Genomic DNA, 16,767 nt, shown 5'->3' with positions numbered 1-16,767 from the left:
GCGTACGCTTACCCATTCCGGACACCTGGTAACACCACATAACTAGTGGTTCGAGATTGCACTATTGATTTTGCCAGTTGTTGTTGTTGTTTTTGTTGTTTGTTTGTTTGTTTGATTCTTGGAAGTGGTGATATACTTACCTTGAATGATAATGATTGCTGGATTTGATTTGATGTCATATTTGTGATGATTGCAGTGCAAACGAGCAGTTTCACAGTTTGATACGGTCAACGACTACATTTAGCGTCACTTTGGTGCAAATAACCTAACTGATTAGAGCAAGAGAACAGCACAAATGGAGATGGATCTTGTCTCTGTTGGGTTTTTTTATCGTTTTTTAATTTTTTTGTTTTTGTTTTGTTTTTTAACCTCGCTGCAATTGCAAGAGCTAGATGTTGTGACATTTCAACCAAAGGCAGTGGGAAGGAGTTTCATTCTACTGAGGCCAATACGTACCGTCACACTGACTCACAAACAACCAATGGCCTTTCTGTGAACATCAGAAACTGAACACGCACAGCTTATGACCTACCACCCCTGTAAAGAAAATTTCATCAGCCACTCGTGCTCGCTGACTTTCATCACATTCAAATGTAAATCATTTGTTGATATTTACCCCATGTCCGTTGCTGTTGAAATGCACGACAGTCCTCGTGACATTTAAACACAGTTTCTACAATACCTTTGATCTATTTTTACTACTCAAAGTGTCAAGCAGGTAATATGGATTTATCACTTGAGAGATGCAGCCCAGTATATTTTGAACTTGATGGCCTGTACACGGTGGAGTTCCTTCAACATTCACATTTATATATTTTTTCACCATCAGTAGTTTTTTTACTGCTGTGCCATTCCCAGGTTCAAACATTGGCAATATATGTTCAATGTCGAAGAATGTAGACATTTGCTGAAACGACAAAAAGCCATCCGGTGCTCTACGCTTTGACTCGATCTGCCATAGAAAAGCAGGGTGCCTGATGTTTTGTCCGAAACTTGTGTGAGGGTTATTCAAATGTGACTTGAATGTTCATGTAATACAATGCCTATAATAAAGCCTCCTATAACATGGTATGAGAGAGAGAGAGAGAGAGAGAGAGAGAGAGAGAGAGAGAGAGAGAGAGAGAGAGAGAGCGCCTCGTAAAGACCAGGCAATACTAATACTTTCATGCATTTCAATCAGTCAAACAAAAGCGTCTATAAAGCACAGGAGATCCTATGATTTACTATTCAAAGGCTCTTAACAAAGACTGGGAGATCTCGAGAATAAAAACGGTTAAAAAAACATTGTCAAAGGTTTGACACTTTATTACACGGCTGCCCTAAAATCTACCCAAACTAGATGACTTGCAAAATTCTAGTAGGAAAGCATCGCCCACAAGACGAGTTGCCTTGGAAAAAGAATGTTCATTTGATTTCAGTTTGCACCGTGGCACGTTGCGGAAACTTGTTGTTTGAGCTTTAATGTGGGACGAGGCTTTTAAGTCATTCAGGTCAGATATTTAATCAGAAGTGATACCATGGAAGGCTTTGTAAGTGAACGAGATACACGGTATTCTGTAATAGTTTGGTAACAAACAAACTTTCTTGTACATAGCTTTGATAATATGCTCCATGTTCTGGTCCATGAAATGATCGTGTCTGCAGTATACTGAGAAATTCAATGCTGCGATTGGGTTTGATGTCTCAGGCTGTAGACCGATGGAAATTGAAGAAGAGCACGTTGCCGTAATCGAGTTTTGGACCTCACTGTTGTAGATACTAGTATATTTCTTTTGAGGAAGCTTTAGAAAACTCATCATCTCCAAGGTAGACATGAACATGTAGCAAGTAAATGATAAATGTCCGTCATATGTACGTGGAAATCGTCGCTGAACCCTGAAAAGATAAGTCTCGGTTTATCTTGTTCAATAACTATCACTGATTGTGGTGCGGTGAATCATGATTAGTTTTTAGAAAAGTGAATCATTATGAGTATTGAGAGAGTCAGTTATGTAGAGCTTATAGCCGAGACTGTGACAGGAAGTGGCGGTGAAAGTTTTGCTGTAAGTAGATGGGATGTCCATGATGCCATCGCTGATAGTCGGTTACCATAACTGCAATTTTCACGGTGGTACTGCCGATGGGTGGTTACCATAACTACAGTGTGGTTGATGCCAACAACTGGTTACCATGACAGGGCTGTCGATGGGAAACTGTTTCAATAACTAAGATGACTGTCACAGTGGTGTTTATGAGTGACCAACGTAGACTGACGAATGAACAACTGTTGGCAATGAGCAAATGAATGAACAAAGTGGTGCGATTTTATATGACTCTGCCAAGTTGAGCTTCCAAGGCATTGTTGATATTCATATTGATGTGGATCAAACATTCAAAGAAAAATTGAAAGACTTATTTTTGTTCAAACGTTCCATAAGAAAGTTCTATATCACACGAATAGCAAAAACTATTTCTTGGTTTGTTTAATTTGTGTTTTCGTCCCTTGTGCGTGTAGTCGTACTCTTCCAATCGAGTATCTCTCTGTCTCTGTCTCTCTGTCTCTGTCTCTGTCTCTCTGTGTCTATCTGTCTCTCTGTCTCCACACACACATTCACACACACATTCATACATACATACATACATACATACATACATATATATATATATATATATATATATATATATATATATATATATATATATATATATATATATATATATATATATATATAAGCTGTTAAAGTCACAAGAACTTCGTCACGGTGTGCTTTCACGTAATCACGTGGCTCTTTTCTTAGATGACAATTACCATGGAACTAGCTGCAGGGTTTATGAAGTGACCGCACGATCGATTTTCTGTTGAGCTCAATTCACCGTTGAAGTGCTGATAACGAAGATGCCTTCAACACCAAGCAATCATTGTTCTATAGCGTTAGCGCTTCTATTAAAGCACCGTTACCAACTACCCCACTAATTCTAGGAATCACTGGCCCTAATGATGGGAATTCTGAGTCAGAAAGGAAAGACCAAATGTGATATTCACCTTTTATACTGATGCAAGTCACTGACCGCGTATATCTCGCATGGGATTTGCTTGCAAATATATTATGCGGCTCTGAAAAATATCTAGACTGAAGCAAAATTGTTCAACTGGATTCGCAACTAAAGCGGACGTTTGACATCGCAATTGTACAATGTCACATATCACTGAGTCGCATAACCCACACCGAGTCTCCCCGTCACTTCATTTGGTATGTTCAGCAGATAGATGCCTGCAGTGTGATTAAGCAGCAGCACAGGTTGAAACAAAACACAGATAATCATACGAGCATAGTTATCTACAGCATTCATCTCGACGTCACAGAAAGATGACATCACACGCCAGATGGGGAATCTCTCGGGGATAGCTCTGAGAGAGGCGCTATAAAACACTGATACATTAAAGTAATTGGTTTAAGCTATTCACCGGAACAGGATGCCTATTATGGCGCTACACTAATCCTAGACGGCTCTGATGAAAATCCCATGCAAGGTGCTTGTGGTAACATTATGTATTATTTTTTCTTCTCTATTTTACTACTTGATTAGGTTCTAGTTGTCCATGATAGATACTAGTGGGCGAAACAGGCCACAAATAACCGAGCTATCCGACCTTAAAACAACATTCAGAGGTACGCCGGGATTCGAATTTCCATGATAGTGGTTTAATTGATTAATAAGATGTTTGGCCGTCTGTGCGACCGAGAGGGGGATTTAGGCTTCGTGACGTACGATCCAGATGATGGACAGTTGTTCCCAGTAGGGGGACTTTTGTCAGTTAGTCAAGAATTGTTATCGTTTACATAAAATTGTTTCCGTGTAGTGTACCTCTTCGTTTGATCTGAACCCAACATGAACCTGATATCAATTTATTTGTATCTAAAATGCTGTCTTATGTTGAATTAGACAGCGTATTACAATGTGATTTCCCCCCAAAATCATGCCGTTTGGGAAATAATTCCTAGAGCAATATTATTGATCCAAAGATTACAGAACGTCCCCTTGATTCATATTTGCGGTGGGAATAGAGCTTTAGCTAAAACCTTTGTGATGTTTTATATTCATGGTGTGCATCTCAATTGATGCCACAACTCGTAAATATTGTTCCCTGATCGTAAACTGATTGTCGAGATGAAGTGTAAATCCACACATAAACACAAATGAAATTTTCTCCCTCGCACAGTCTAAGTTCTCGTCTTAGTGACAGTTTTCCCTCTTACTGTCACCCATCCCTGATGTTGCTATCCCCTTTTACCGTCTGATAGACGTCTCACGCTGATTGATCTTAGCTTTCACCGTTATATTCATGTCCCCTGAGTTTTTTTTATCACCTTGCTGTTAAGTTCGGCCTTAATGGTGACCCTACACGCTGAAATGAACTCATTTTGTTGTAGTGATTGTAAGCGGAAAGAACAGTCATTTTCAGTTGATTGGATGCTATATACCTCGCCTTTTGCACGGTGCCTCAAAGTGCAGCAAGGCCACTTAGAGCAGTTGTTTGCTCTGTGAAGTCACACTGTGCACGAGATCGCTCGTGATGTGCGACAACCTGGCAGTTATTTGACGAAAATTTACATCTTTGTTTGACAGTGTTTAAGTGGTACAACAGTGTGTCCTTGGCATGACAGTGTAGAAGCAGAACATCTCTTCGTTTATTACGTCAGAGGTTTGTCTACATCCCGAACTCTCTATTTGACATCACTGCCTTCTCTGAGCAGAGCTGACTTAAAACTCTTTTCATTCTTCTCCAAGAGCTCTCTACGAACCACATCCGAGCTAAAATGTTCATTTGCACAAACGGAACCCTGCTAAAACTCGCGACAACGGTCGGGTACGCCGTGTGCCTGTGTTTCTTGGGCATCGGTGTGGCTACGAATCACTGGGTACACTCCATGGAGCAGTACGAAATGAGTACCCCAAACGGAACCATTGTCATGAAAATTTTGACCCACTCAGGACTGTGGAAACTCTGCCCACTATCAGGTAAGTGTTCTATTTCTTAAATGCTCCCTTTAGAATACAAGAGTTACACGCACAGCGTTGGTTTTTACAATCCCATATTTTAGACTTAACTTCACTTATACAGTGTATACCTTAAACGTGTCCATTCAGGGAATGGGCGTGATCACTTGTACACGCACTCAATCAAATATGTAACTTTCCCCGGATGTCACCTTTACAGTTACACGCCGTCCTCGCAATTGCGGAGGCGTTCCACTGTTTAGCCTTCGAAATGAAAATTTGACATTTTACCACGAGTGTACAAACTGATGTCGGTACTCAAATGAAACTTTTTACAAATTATGGGAAAAGGCCTGACAGAAATATTCAAGGTCTTTCTATCTTCTACGATATGCAAACTCACATGTGCGACGCCACTTTTCTGACGATATGGCCGACGAAATGACACGAATGCTTAATTTGTCCATAAATTAGACAGCTTCCTGTGCAAGGATGTGGGGCATTCGGATATATCATGTCATATCATAACATATCAGACACTTCGGCGTATAGCCGCAGTCCTTGGAAAAAAGTAATTCTATCACAACGACAAGCAGCATCCCGCAAACGAGCGGGAAATTTTTACCTTTTTTTCGAGATTGGTTACCGACTTGACAGAGATTTCATTACCGCGCCGGCATCGTCTAAAATAGTCGTAATACAAATAAGAATAAACCAGTCCTAGGAAACGGTGATGAATTCCATCGAATTGTAATCATTCTGATTAAAGAAAAATAAAAGCAATTCAAAATTCAGACAAATTAAAAAATATTTTATTATTATTACGAGTGCAAATCTGCAAAGATAATCACTTTCTAATTTAAACACGATCTTTTATAAGCGAAATCTTTGGAACAGATTGCATAGAAACAACCTCTTGATTACAAGTTTCACTTTTACTAAAACTGTTTTGCAAAATTTGAGAATGTTTTTGACATCAAATGTTTGTAAGCTTACACGAGTCCAGGGAACAACTCCTGTTATAGAAGAACACAAAGATTTTTGCCCAAACACGAGCCTTAGCGCTCACAATGATGGATCGTCCTGGTTGTAGGACCGCTTCATAAATATTTAATACTACCTTCTCAAGACGGAGAAATGTCTTGCATCGATCGTCATGCACGAAGCGATTAATCTCTCTGGGCTTTTTACCGTAATATCTTCCTCGTGAAAAATGTCTGTTTTGGGAATTTGATGCTACGATTTTCCATCCCACATTTAAAGAACAGAAATGATTACCGATCAAGAACTGGTTAAACAAGAAGATGCAATCTACCCCATGACATATAAAATGGATCGGACGATACAAAACATTTTCATGATATATTTGAGCAAAGCCCAAATACTTTGATTCTTTGAAAATACATTTCCCCTCACTTATTCAAATCGATACCGTGTTTACTTTATGAAAGCAAATATTGAAAAGTCAATATTTGTATGTTAAAGGACCAATAGCTGTAACTTTTGATAACATTCTCAATAACATCTCCCTTCCTTAAAACAAATGCACATTCCAGTGCGTCTCTTTGAAGTCGATTGACATGAAAAGAATCAGTATTAGCATTGTCAGTCGCATACGATGTGTAATGTTATTTTTGAGAAATGGATTCTGGTGTAAAATTCAATTGTCGACATCGCACACACACAAACAGTTACATACACACACACACGCGCGCGCGCTTTTCGGCAAGTCGAATACGTGTATTGTAATATGATCTTGGATCGCAATGGGAAAACTGAATATTTCATCCAAAAGTTAAAAATACAGCTAATGAATCTAAATGACTTCGGAAGTCAAACTCTACCGCCGCAAATCTGCAGAATGCTACAACAGACATACAGGCTGTAGAAAATACATATACCAATTATAAGGAAACAATTTTCATATATATATATATATATATATATATATATATATATATATATATATATATATATATATATATATAGCATTAGGTGTGTTTTTTATCATCCGTCTTAATAGCTCTCGGCTTTGAAAAATTGAACAAGGTCAGTATGCTTAAGTTGTGCATGGCTTAACATAGCACATCACTGCAGAGAAAATCTAAATCAATCGCTCAAAGATAAAGCAAATATAAACTGTGTAGACACTATTGCTTGCATGGTTTAAAATGATATATAAAGCCAAACGTGTGCTGAAACTCAAACTGATATTAACAATACCTCCCACTAGCGATCTTGTTTTTCGAAACATTATAATACCCTTGCCTTCTGAAATTTCTACTATTATCATGTAAACGAAGGTCCCCAAACATAATGGCTGTACGTTGCAGCCTGTAAACTGTATGCTATGTATGTATGTATGTATGTATGTATGTATGTATGTATGTATGTATGTATGTATGTATGTATGTATGTATGTATGTATGTATGTATGTATGTATGTATGTATGTATGTATGTATGTATGTATGTATGTATGTATGTAAGTGTATACATACATACCGTATATATACAATATATCGTATATACCTATCGTAACATGTATATATATATATATATATATATATATATATATATATATATATATAATATATAATATATATAATATATATATATATATATATATATATATATATATATATATATATTATAAACACCTATCTAAAACATTAGTAACATCTCTGAAAAAAGAAAACATTTTTTGCAAAATTAAGACTTTTGACCGGTATTCAAAGTCTACGCATCACACAACATGGCATGTTAAAAGGTTCAATTTATCCTCTGTCGTGGATTCTTCAGAGCGTTCTCTATCACAATCAAGAACATGATAACAGATCACCGTGCAAAGTTGTTGGTAAGAAGAACAAATCGCCTGAAAATGTTGATATTAATTGACAGTCAAATTGAAATGAACGTTATACCCCGTTTTAACCTTCTGTCAGGCAAAAATTGATATTTTGATTTTCACAGAAACAAGTCGGGGAAAAATTCATTGAGTCCACGGACTTCAAAATGAGTGTACAAACGGCAGACAAGAAAATGACGGCAAACATTTTGAGTGTTCAAAAAACCCAAAAAAAACTGTGCTGCATTTTAACTCTAATAGATATACATTGCAGGGTTACGTGAATTATAAATATGAACTTGAAGAGTCCTCTTCAGTCTTTGTATTACACTATTCGTAATTACCGACACGTGGTGAGGTACCGGTACATTCAGCTCAATTCAGCACAAAGATGATTTCACTTCGAGGGTGACGTCTATAGTGCCGACGTTCAAGCACTCAACTAACAAAGTTGGTCTACTCAGCGCTTCTGACAATTCAAAAACAAAACCTGGAAGTAGATTTTCTTACTCCGGAGGCAATAATTCAATTATTCTCGGAATCTCTTCTCCTGGTCTGTGTTTTACACTACTTATCTATCCATTATGAGAATGATAATCCCGAACTCGCTCAGAATAACATTCCTTCAAATTCTCAGGACGGAGATAAGCATCTGCAGAGTTTGTATTCACATGTGCGTTTCGAAAGTTCATTAATTCCAGTCAGGTGTCAGCATAACTCATCAGAGCCATCAATTTACATTGTTATCATTGCATTTGCGTTCCGGTGACCTCGTCATGCACGTTTATGTCGACCTGAATTTCTGCATTATTAACACCGAACGTTTCTTGGGCAGCATAGAAAGTGGGTTCATTGGCCGACAAATATGTGGATCTCTTGTTGGCCTCTAACTGCTAGTTTTGTTTCGATTCTTTGACAACTGTAATTATACGATTAGTGGAAAAAATCTGGTTTCTGTGTTTAGTATAAATACCCCCCGTGCAGGAACACAGCGAATCGTTGACCTTAAGAGGCACAAAGCGTAGATTCGACTATTACAGCTTGTGCGACAATATGAAGAGACTGAGACCAAAGACATGCGTATCAACTTGAGAAGTGACCCAGAGGTCACCTCAAGGTTATTTTGCACTCGAAAAGTGACCTAGAGATCACCTCAAGGTATTTTTTTCCAAAATAGCACAACATGTAGTCTTCTTGTGACGTTCAGTTAAAAAAAATGAAACTTCGAGAACATTTGTACTGAATGAGACCTTATGTACTTCAATGTTGGCTGTCTACTGGAGTACAGTCGTATATGACGACCTAGCTGGAATAAATGTCCAAGCGATATACATTTATATGAAGTCAAATTAATCCTGAAGAGAGCAAAGCCGCATTTGATAAAGCATTGTGACAATAAAGTCTGACTCTAACCCATTGGATCTTACTGGTGATCTTCCATCAGTGTTCGAAACTGAGACACATATCACGGTTCCCTTTTTTCATGTATAAAAAGTATAAACCATCTCTTTACTCTGATACTCCAAAAGGCAGTTACTCTGTACAACCATGCAATAAATCACGCCATAATTGTCACTGGGCCGGGAACTTGTGTCACAATCAATGTGAAGTCTGAACTTCATTCCGTGTGAAATAAAGTGTAACAGTCAGCTGTCAGACAAGCAGTAAGGTTCCACCTTATGACTTTGTAACACTCCCACGGTATAATATGTGTGAGGGCAGTGTTTTATATTCGGTATATTCGGCGTGAGACAATCAAAATCAGTGAAAGCTTTGATAAAGTCGAGCGCTTCGATCAGTCTAGGGGTATGCATAGTCTCGGTTACCCAGACTGCACTTCGGAGTTCTCTGTGCAGGGTCGGCCTGATGAGAGCCCGAAGAATACTCTGGGTAACCGAGACTAGGGCATGCAGTGATGCAATCATCATGAAGGTAGCTTTTACAATTCATGTAGTGCACACCTGATGAGAAATGAACTCAAAACAAACAAATGTGCCGGCAAACAAACTAAATGTTTTGAACTTCTGCTGATGCTGCAATTTAGGACACTATAAACGTTTCTCTTTCATAACAAAGATTTATTAAAACGAAGGATTAACGAGCATATTTTTTAAGAAGCATGTTTCCTCGCCTACATTTTTCAGTATTATAGAAATTTCAAAATGGCTTCCATTCTCTGTGTCAACTCACGGTAAAATTCAACTTCCTGTTTTCAATAAACTGAAATGGGGAAGCATTCCACGTTCAGTTGTAGTCTATAAAAGAGTCCACAAAAACTGTAGATTTGCGATGAATTGTAATATTTTGGCGATGTAATCTGTCCAATACCTCGTGGCGAATTACTGGTACGTCTTGCTACTCTCCTGTGAGGGTCACGTGATACTACTAATGTTTGTGCGGTGTCACAATCGGCGTTAAGCAATTTCTCTGGGGACTAATTAAAATGTGAATTTTACCGTGAAATATAATAATAACCTTTTCCACAATTATTATCAATTAATGACTTTAATTGATGTTCACTTTCCATTCCTTCAGATAACAAAAAGGTCACGAGCATGAGACAATTATACCCAATAAATTTCTTGTTTCTAGTCAATGTTTCGAAACTTAAGACCGTAGAAAATCTTTAAAAGTAAAAAAAAAACCTAATGACGCTGTATGGGGAAATGATCAGTTTACTGTGAATGTGACAATACACAGGCTATTGGCCATTATTTTTAAAAATTAAACGTACAAAAACCGACATTTATTGGAGCGAAATAGATTGAAATAAATTGACACTTGGCATCAGTGTCCTTCCACTCAGTCTCGGCCATTAGAGCAGCGATGTAACTTCACAAACTGAATTCGTGCGTAGCTTCAGGTTTTTCTAAAGTTTGCTCAGCCGGCGTTGGGTGGCGTATATAAACGTGGACATCTTTCAAATACACCTTAAAAGATCGTTGCTTATGAGATTGTTCAAAATTGCTCCCTCCTTGCAAATAACGACAAAGCCGCTTAAAAAGTAAAGACTGGCGTGTGATGATCACGCTATTCAAAATGTTTAGCAGTTCAAGAGAAAACACTGTGAAAATCGTAAATGTCTTTTACGCTCCGAACAGATATTATAGCAGGGAACAAGTATCCCCAAAGGCGTCCTCTACCCTTGAGAATGAAATTTCCATCGACAACGTTTGCCAATTAAGAATCAATAAGTGTAAAAAACATCAAACTGCCAAAGACAATATTGTCTAACGGTTCAATTTGTACACAAGCACACGTTGCTTGTCCTCGGGACTTGAGTGAAACACCTGCTACCTTTCCATGACAATTACACGCATTGCTAAGGACGGGGCTAAAGACAAATGTATAGAGGGAATTATATGGTTATCTTGTGTGTTGGTATTCCAATATAGGCTACTTTTTAAGTTATTTCCCTGATTTTATTTCAAATGCTATGTAATGTCTGCTTAAAAGAGGCGTGTGTCTGCTCGGTATATACTTGTAAACTAAGGTATGGCTAAATTTGACTGTACATATGATATCGTGGCATGCACCGCAAAATGTGGTCACCAACATACAGCTTCCTTAAATCTTTACAGTTTATAAAATGACACAAAAACACTTTTAAAACTGACCCTCCTGTATTTACTGACCAACACTGCAGTTGAATTTATTGTTTGGGCAGCTACTATACGCGCCATTGTATACCATAAAAGTACAGTAGTTCAGATGTGAGCACTGTCAAAATGGCAGATAGAACTTGCATAGACAACCCATCTGTGGTCTTTTATTACAATGGGGTGCTTTTTTGCACTGAAGAGCAGAGAATGATAGATTGCATCGTTTGCTCATGATTTTTCAGTGTAAAAGCTAGAGATAATTATCAGATGGCTCGAGAACAATACTTGCAACGGACTGTTTAATTTACGTGTCTCTCAAGTTCTAGCTTTATGGTGACTAGCATCTACACGGTTTGTGAAAGAGCAACCGTGTCCAGTTATCACTGCAACTGACAACAGAGAAATATGTGACAGCAGAGCCGTTAGCCCCCTTATTAGCACAGCTTCGATCAACTAGAATAATCAGGTCAGATCACATGACGTTGAACTCAGCCTTGCTGCACACCAATAGAGTTGTCTTACACCTTTCACGTGGTACTCTTTTTATGGTTTCTTCTTCTTAGATTAACTAGCTCATTTACATGCTGTTACTTTACAATGCCATTCCCTAATCCGGGTTTTTTCTGTGTCTATCTTTTGTAATCCAAGTGATCGTTTCGACAAAACCCCTGGAATCTTGGAAAGCTAGCAACAAAACGGAAAAGACAAGGCGTATGAATAACGGTAAAAATAACCAGAATACCCATGAATTACGTCATATCTGACAAAATTCAACTTCACTTTCTTTTCGATCGACCAGACAATCAACGGTGACGATGGCTTGCTTTCACTTGATCTCATCCAAGTCGATCAAGGAGAAAGAAATAGTTCATCTGCTCATCATCTTTAATTCTCTTGTTATTAGAACTTTTCATAGATGTGCTTAAGGCTAGCGTACTCTTCATGGCTGGGCTGTTTTTTTTCTTTTAATATCTAATAATCGACGTACGCCATTTTTAATAAATCATTTTAGAGAACTACGCATCTTTTTAAGAAAAAAACGCAGCTCGACTTTTCATTTTCATAGTTTTTCACCGCATAACAGCATTTAACTTATTAATATATAATACTACTTATTTTTATTTTGAAAAATGTCATTTCTCTCACATTTATTAGAACCACCTAACTAACCACTTCCTTGTTTATCATTCGTTAAACTGTATATCGCCGTTTGGTTTTATATCACTATTATATCGTTTAGCTTCAACCTACACGCACCGCCACTTCTGTATTCCAAAATGTTTAAATAAGCACGATTTCTGATTTAACTAGTATATTTTGAAATATGTTCTCAAAATGTCTCCACTGTCTGTTTTAAGCATGCATTGTAACATGTCGGCTTTTAGAAAGCAATTTCGAAGCCTCGGGACGGTTGAAAGTGGCGGTGCAAAGTTGATGTTGCTAAAGTTGTCTGTTTTTTACGAGAAGTGACGTCATGAAATGCTTCTAGCATGCCGACTTGATGACCTACATCTCTTTTACGCATGAAATGAAATCACACACACGCGATGCTGCGTGAACGTTCTAAAAAGCTCTTTTTACCATTTCAGTTCATATGATTCATCCTCAAATCGATCGAAGAGAGTTCAATAATCGTATGTTGTTTTTTTTTTACTCCAGGAGCAGATATGGGTTGTCAGACAATAGAATACTTTACCCCGATCCCTATGATCGATTCAGACACCACTACTGCCGTTGCACGTGAGTAACCAACGCCAAATCAAACATTTAACAAGTTCAATGTTAAAGAGGTCGATCACATCATGTACATTTGATTAAAGGGCCAGAAACTGTAACTTTGGATGAATCTACACGATCTTTATTTTGTCAACTTGAAAGTTCCCTGTTTTACTCCCCATAGCATATTGAAGATACTCAGTATTCCCCTTGTCGACGTTAACTAAGCCTGTACATCTAAAACTGCATTGTTATGTTAAGGTAGTATGCGCCTCGAAAGTGAAAGTCTTAAACTTTTGCTCAAACTTTCCCGAAAGGAATATTTCAAAATTTTCTTTCAAAATAAAGAATAAAAATCGGGGGTCACCGTAAAAATTTTGGTACAAGAGAAACATATTGCCCAAGATTTACTGATATTTCAAATTCAAAATGGCCGCCATCCCTGTGTTATCTCCACGGAGAAGTGAAAATTTTCGATTTTCGGAAAACTAAGCCGGTGAAAATATTTTTTACACCCATAGCTTTAAAATGAATCCCCGCAAGTGCTAGATCAGAAAAAAATTGTAAAAGTTTGAAAGTCCTTATGTCTGTCCCCGGGGCGCATTCTACCTTAACAGTGAATTCCGGTCCGGACTAGAATTTCAAACGTAACCAATAACACTCGTATACCTAAAACCGCTCTGTTGACAAGTTAAATAGATGATTTAACATACTTTGGGAGTGGAATAAGAACTTGCATTTGACGTACAAAACAAAAATAATAAAAAATAAAATCATCAGAAGTTACAGCTACTGGCTCTGGCTGAAGTACAAGGTGTTAGCCTTATAAACACATTTCATTCTGTACACTATGCTGTGTAACTGTTGACAAATGAATTCTGGTCCTGAAGTAAAGTTTCAAAAAAAAAAAACAATAGTGGACACCGCACGCATTGTTAAGCGGGGTAAAGTCGAACACTTAGCATTTCATATGGTTTTGGAGGTCGAGCAAGAGACAGTAAGCTAATATTACAAAAAGAACAAAAATAATGTCAGAGACATCAAAATTCTCAGCTAATGGCGTTTTAATATATTTCACCAGATCCAGTGTTCAAAATATCTACGCTTGAATCACAAGATATGCTTTATGATACCAAAGTTAATATTGTGGATTTGTCTCTAGCTACAGAGTTATTAATCAAGGATATAATTGACCGTTTTCACCGTAAGTAAATCGATATAAACATTTTCCAAGATAACATTCTGTCCAATACGCAGACCGTAACAATCTGAACCTCTTTTTCTTCGCCAGGCCTTATCAGAGAAGCCGCGCCTTTTCCCTGTGTTAGTCTCATCTCAATGATTATAGGAACTGTCATAGGAATTCTTGCCCTGCGAGACCCAAACAGGAAACATTGGACTTTCGTAGCTGGGGTCATATACATAACAGCCGGTAAGGGTGTCGAGTTTGTTCAGAGTCTGTGTTTCTGATCAAAGAGACACGGTCGCTATCTCTGGACAACATTTTTGTGACTTTTGTATTAGTTGAAAGAGCATGTATTTATTGACTTTTTCAAATATGCTGAAAATATGTCGCCAAAATAAACTTGGGCTTTCTACATATTGTACACGCCTTGAAACCATAAAATTTAAAGGAAACTTTAGACCATTTTCTATCAAAAATAAGAATAAAAATCATGGATCGTCATTCAAGTTTTGTACCAGAGAAACATTTTGAAATTCATAATGGCCGTGGCCCCTGTGTGTAACTCTTCGGGACTTCAACATAACGTTAAAAACTTTCTTTACTACGCATGCTTCAAAGTGAGTCAATTTGTATTGAAAGTATTATAAACATTGCTAGAGTCCGAATATATACGTCTAAAGTTTAAATACGGCGGTGACAAAAAGATCAAGAAATGCATGCTAAATGAGATAGCGACAAGTCTGGCAAGTTAAACCTGTATAGGTGTGCACAACACGTAGAACCAGCGATATTGTCCGTTTAAGCTTTTCTCGTATAATGCTCATTTTGTCGACGGATTTTGGCTATAATCTTAAAGAGACAAAAGTATAATTTTTCTTAAACGGACAAAAGTGTCCTTTTAATATTCCGCTCATATCGAGCCTCGATTTCTGTTTTCATGTCAAAATAAAGTGCATACTGTTCCCGACGTTAATATTTTGGAAAAAATTCTCATGAAATTCACAAGCGTTATGCAAAGTGTTCCATACCGCAGAGAAAGATTAAGGAAATGATCAAAGAAATGCACTTTTTAAATTGTGGATTTTTAAATCGTGCCTGTCAGGCGTGTGTATACACATCTATGGGGCGCATAGGTGCAAAGCGGAATTTTAGAACACAGGTGACTGTGGACTATGTCACAAAGAAGTTGCAGATGGCACCGTCATAGTTTTGAGAATAATCACTGATGACAAACGACTTGTTGTGGTTGTCTTAAACCGATTGTACCTTAATTGCAGTACCCAAAAAGTACCTTGATGTTGATTGGTAGAACATTCACGTATTCTTCTAATCATTGGTTCCTACTCAATATCCGGGCCATTAAATATTGGGTCTGTTTGTTCCACTGATAAACTGCAGGATGATTCACAATGTCGGAAACGCAGTTTAGATACGTCCAACAAAATGAAGATTTATAACGATCTAAAGTGTAAATTCATCGATGACGGTCAATTTTCGTGACCGTGGTGGGGGCGAGAAGTACGCATTTGAATTTAAAACATATAAGACGGCTACCTTTGTGCATCCGACAGTGTGAAACAGCTCGTCATGGTTGACCTCGAAAAGAACAGTTCATCTACGTACGGTAATGCTCAAATGAAAACCGAAAACCATAAAAATTGTTGATATTTTTGTCCGTTTTAGGATTAACATTAGTGGTTGGGATCATCATCTATCTGACCAACATCACCGACGTGTTGAGTGACATTCCCGACCAAGAAGGCCACGTTTACAGATACAAGTACGGCTACTCGTTTATCTTGGTGGCGCTGTCGTTTGCCCTGAGCGAAGTGTGCGGGGTGATGTGCATGTATCTCTACATACAGCGACACAAAGAGAGCGACGAAAACGAAGGAAAGAAGCAGATCGTGCGGTGTCGGAGGTACAGCGAGAGAAACACGGAAGAGAACGCCGTCTCCAACCGGTTGGTGGAACGGTGCCCAGAAGTCATGATACCGGCGTGATCGCTGATGTTGAGTGAGCACGACCTCTATCGGACAAGTGGAGACATTGTCGTTCATCTTAGTTAGAAATAAGCAACGTCATAGCCCATTGAAGAATATTTCATCTTATAGCATGACACTGAATGCGATGCTTGGCTGTAAAATCGGGCGGAATATGAAAATTTTATGCCACTTTGCATTTATTAGTGTATTTATGTGCACGAATCAGTACATGCCGAATATCAAACAGGTAGCTTCAATTCTTTGCAATGTCTGATGTCGATTAAAACAATAACTTTTCAGCAATCGTCTTCTCCATTTTGCGATCACAATTTTTTACTTAATTGTTGGAGAAGGAAAAAACAAGACTTCACATGAAGGACCATTGAAATGCAACACTGACATGCGCTGTATAAGTTGCACAAGACAGGCCTCTTGGAATGATCAGTAGTAA

General features: G+C 38.0%; 1 protein-coding gene across 1 annotated transcript; it reads left to right on the top strand.

Moving 5' to 3' along the window:
• The first annotated feature begins 3,444 nt into the window (after positions 1 to 3,444).
• LOC139152350 (voltage-dependent calcium channel gamma-5 subunit-like) lies at positions 3,445 to 16,476 on the top strand. Its single transcript, XM_070725487.1, has 6 exons — positions 3,445 to 3,511; positions 4,771 to 5,001; positions 12,078 to 12,152; positions 13,089 to 13,169; positions 14,437 to 14,577; positions 16,015 to 16,476. The coding sequence occupies exons 1-6, from the start codon at positions 3,505 to 3,507 to the stop codon at positions 16,332 to 16,334; spliced, it is 855 nt and encodes a 284-aa protein (XP_070581588.1). The 5' UTR covers positions 3,445 to 3,504; the 3' UTR covers positions 16,335 to 16,476.
• Positions 16,477 to 16,767: the final 291 nt, after the last annotated feature.

The sequence above is a fragment of the Ptychodera flava genome, chromosome 15, assembly GCF_041260155.1.
Source record: "Ptychodera flava strain L36383 chromosome 15, AS_Pfla_20210202, whole genome shotgun sequence".
Lineage (NCBI taxonomy): Eukaryota > Metazoa > Hemichordata > Enteropneusta > Ptychoderidae > Ptychodera > Ptychodera flava.
The sequence above is the reverse complement of the archived record's forward strand: the minus strand, read 5'-3'. Positions and strand labels throughout refer to the sequence as shown.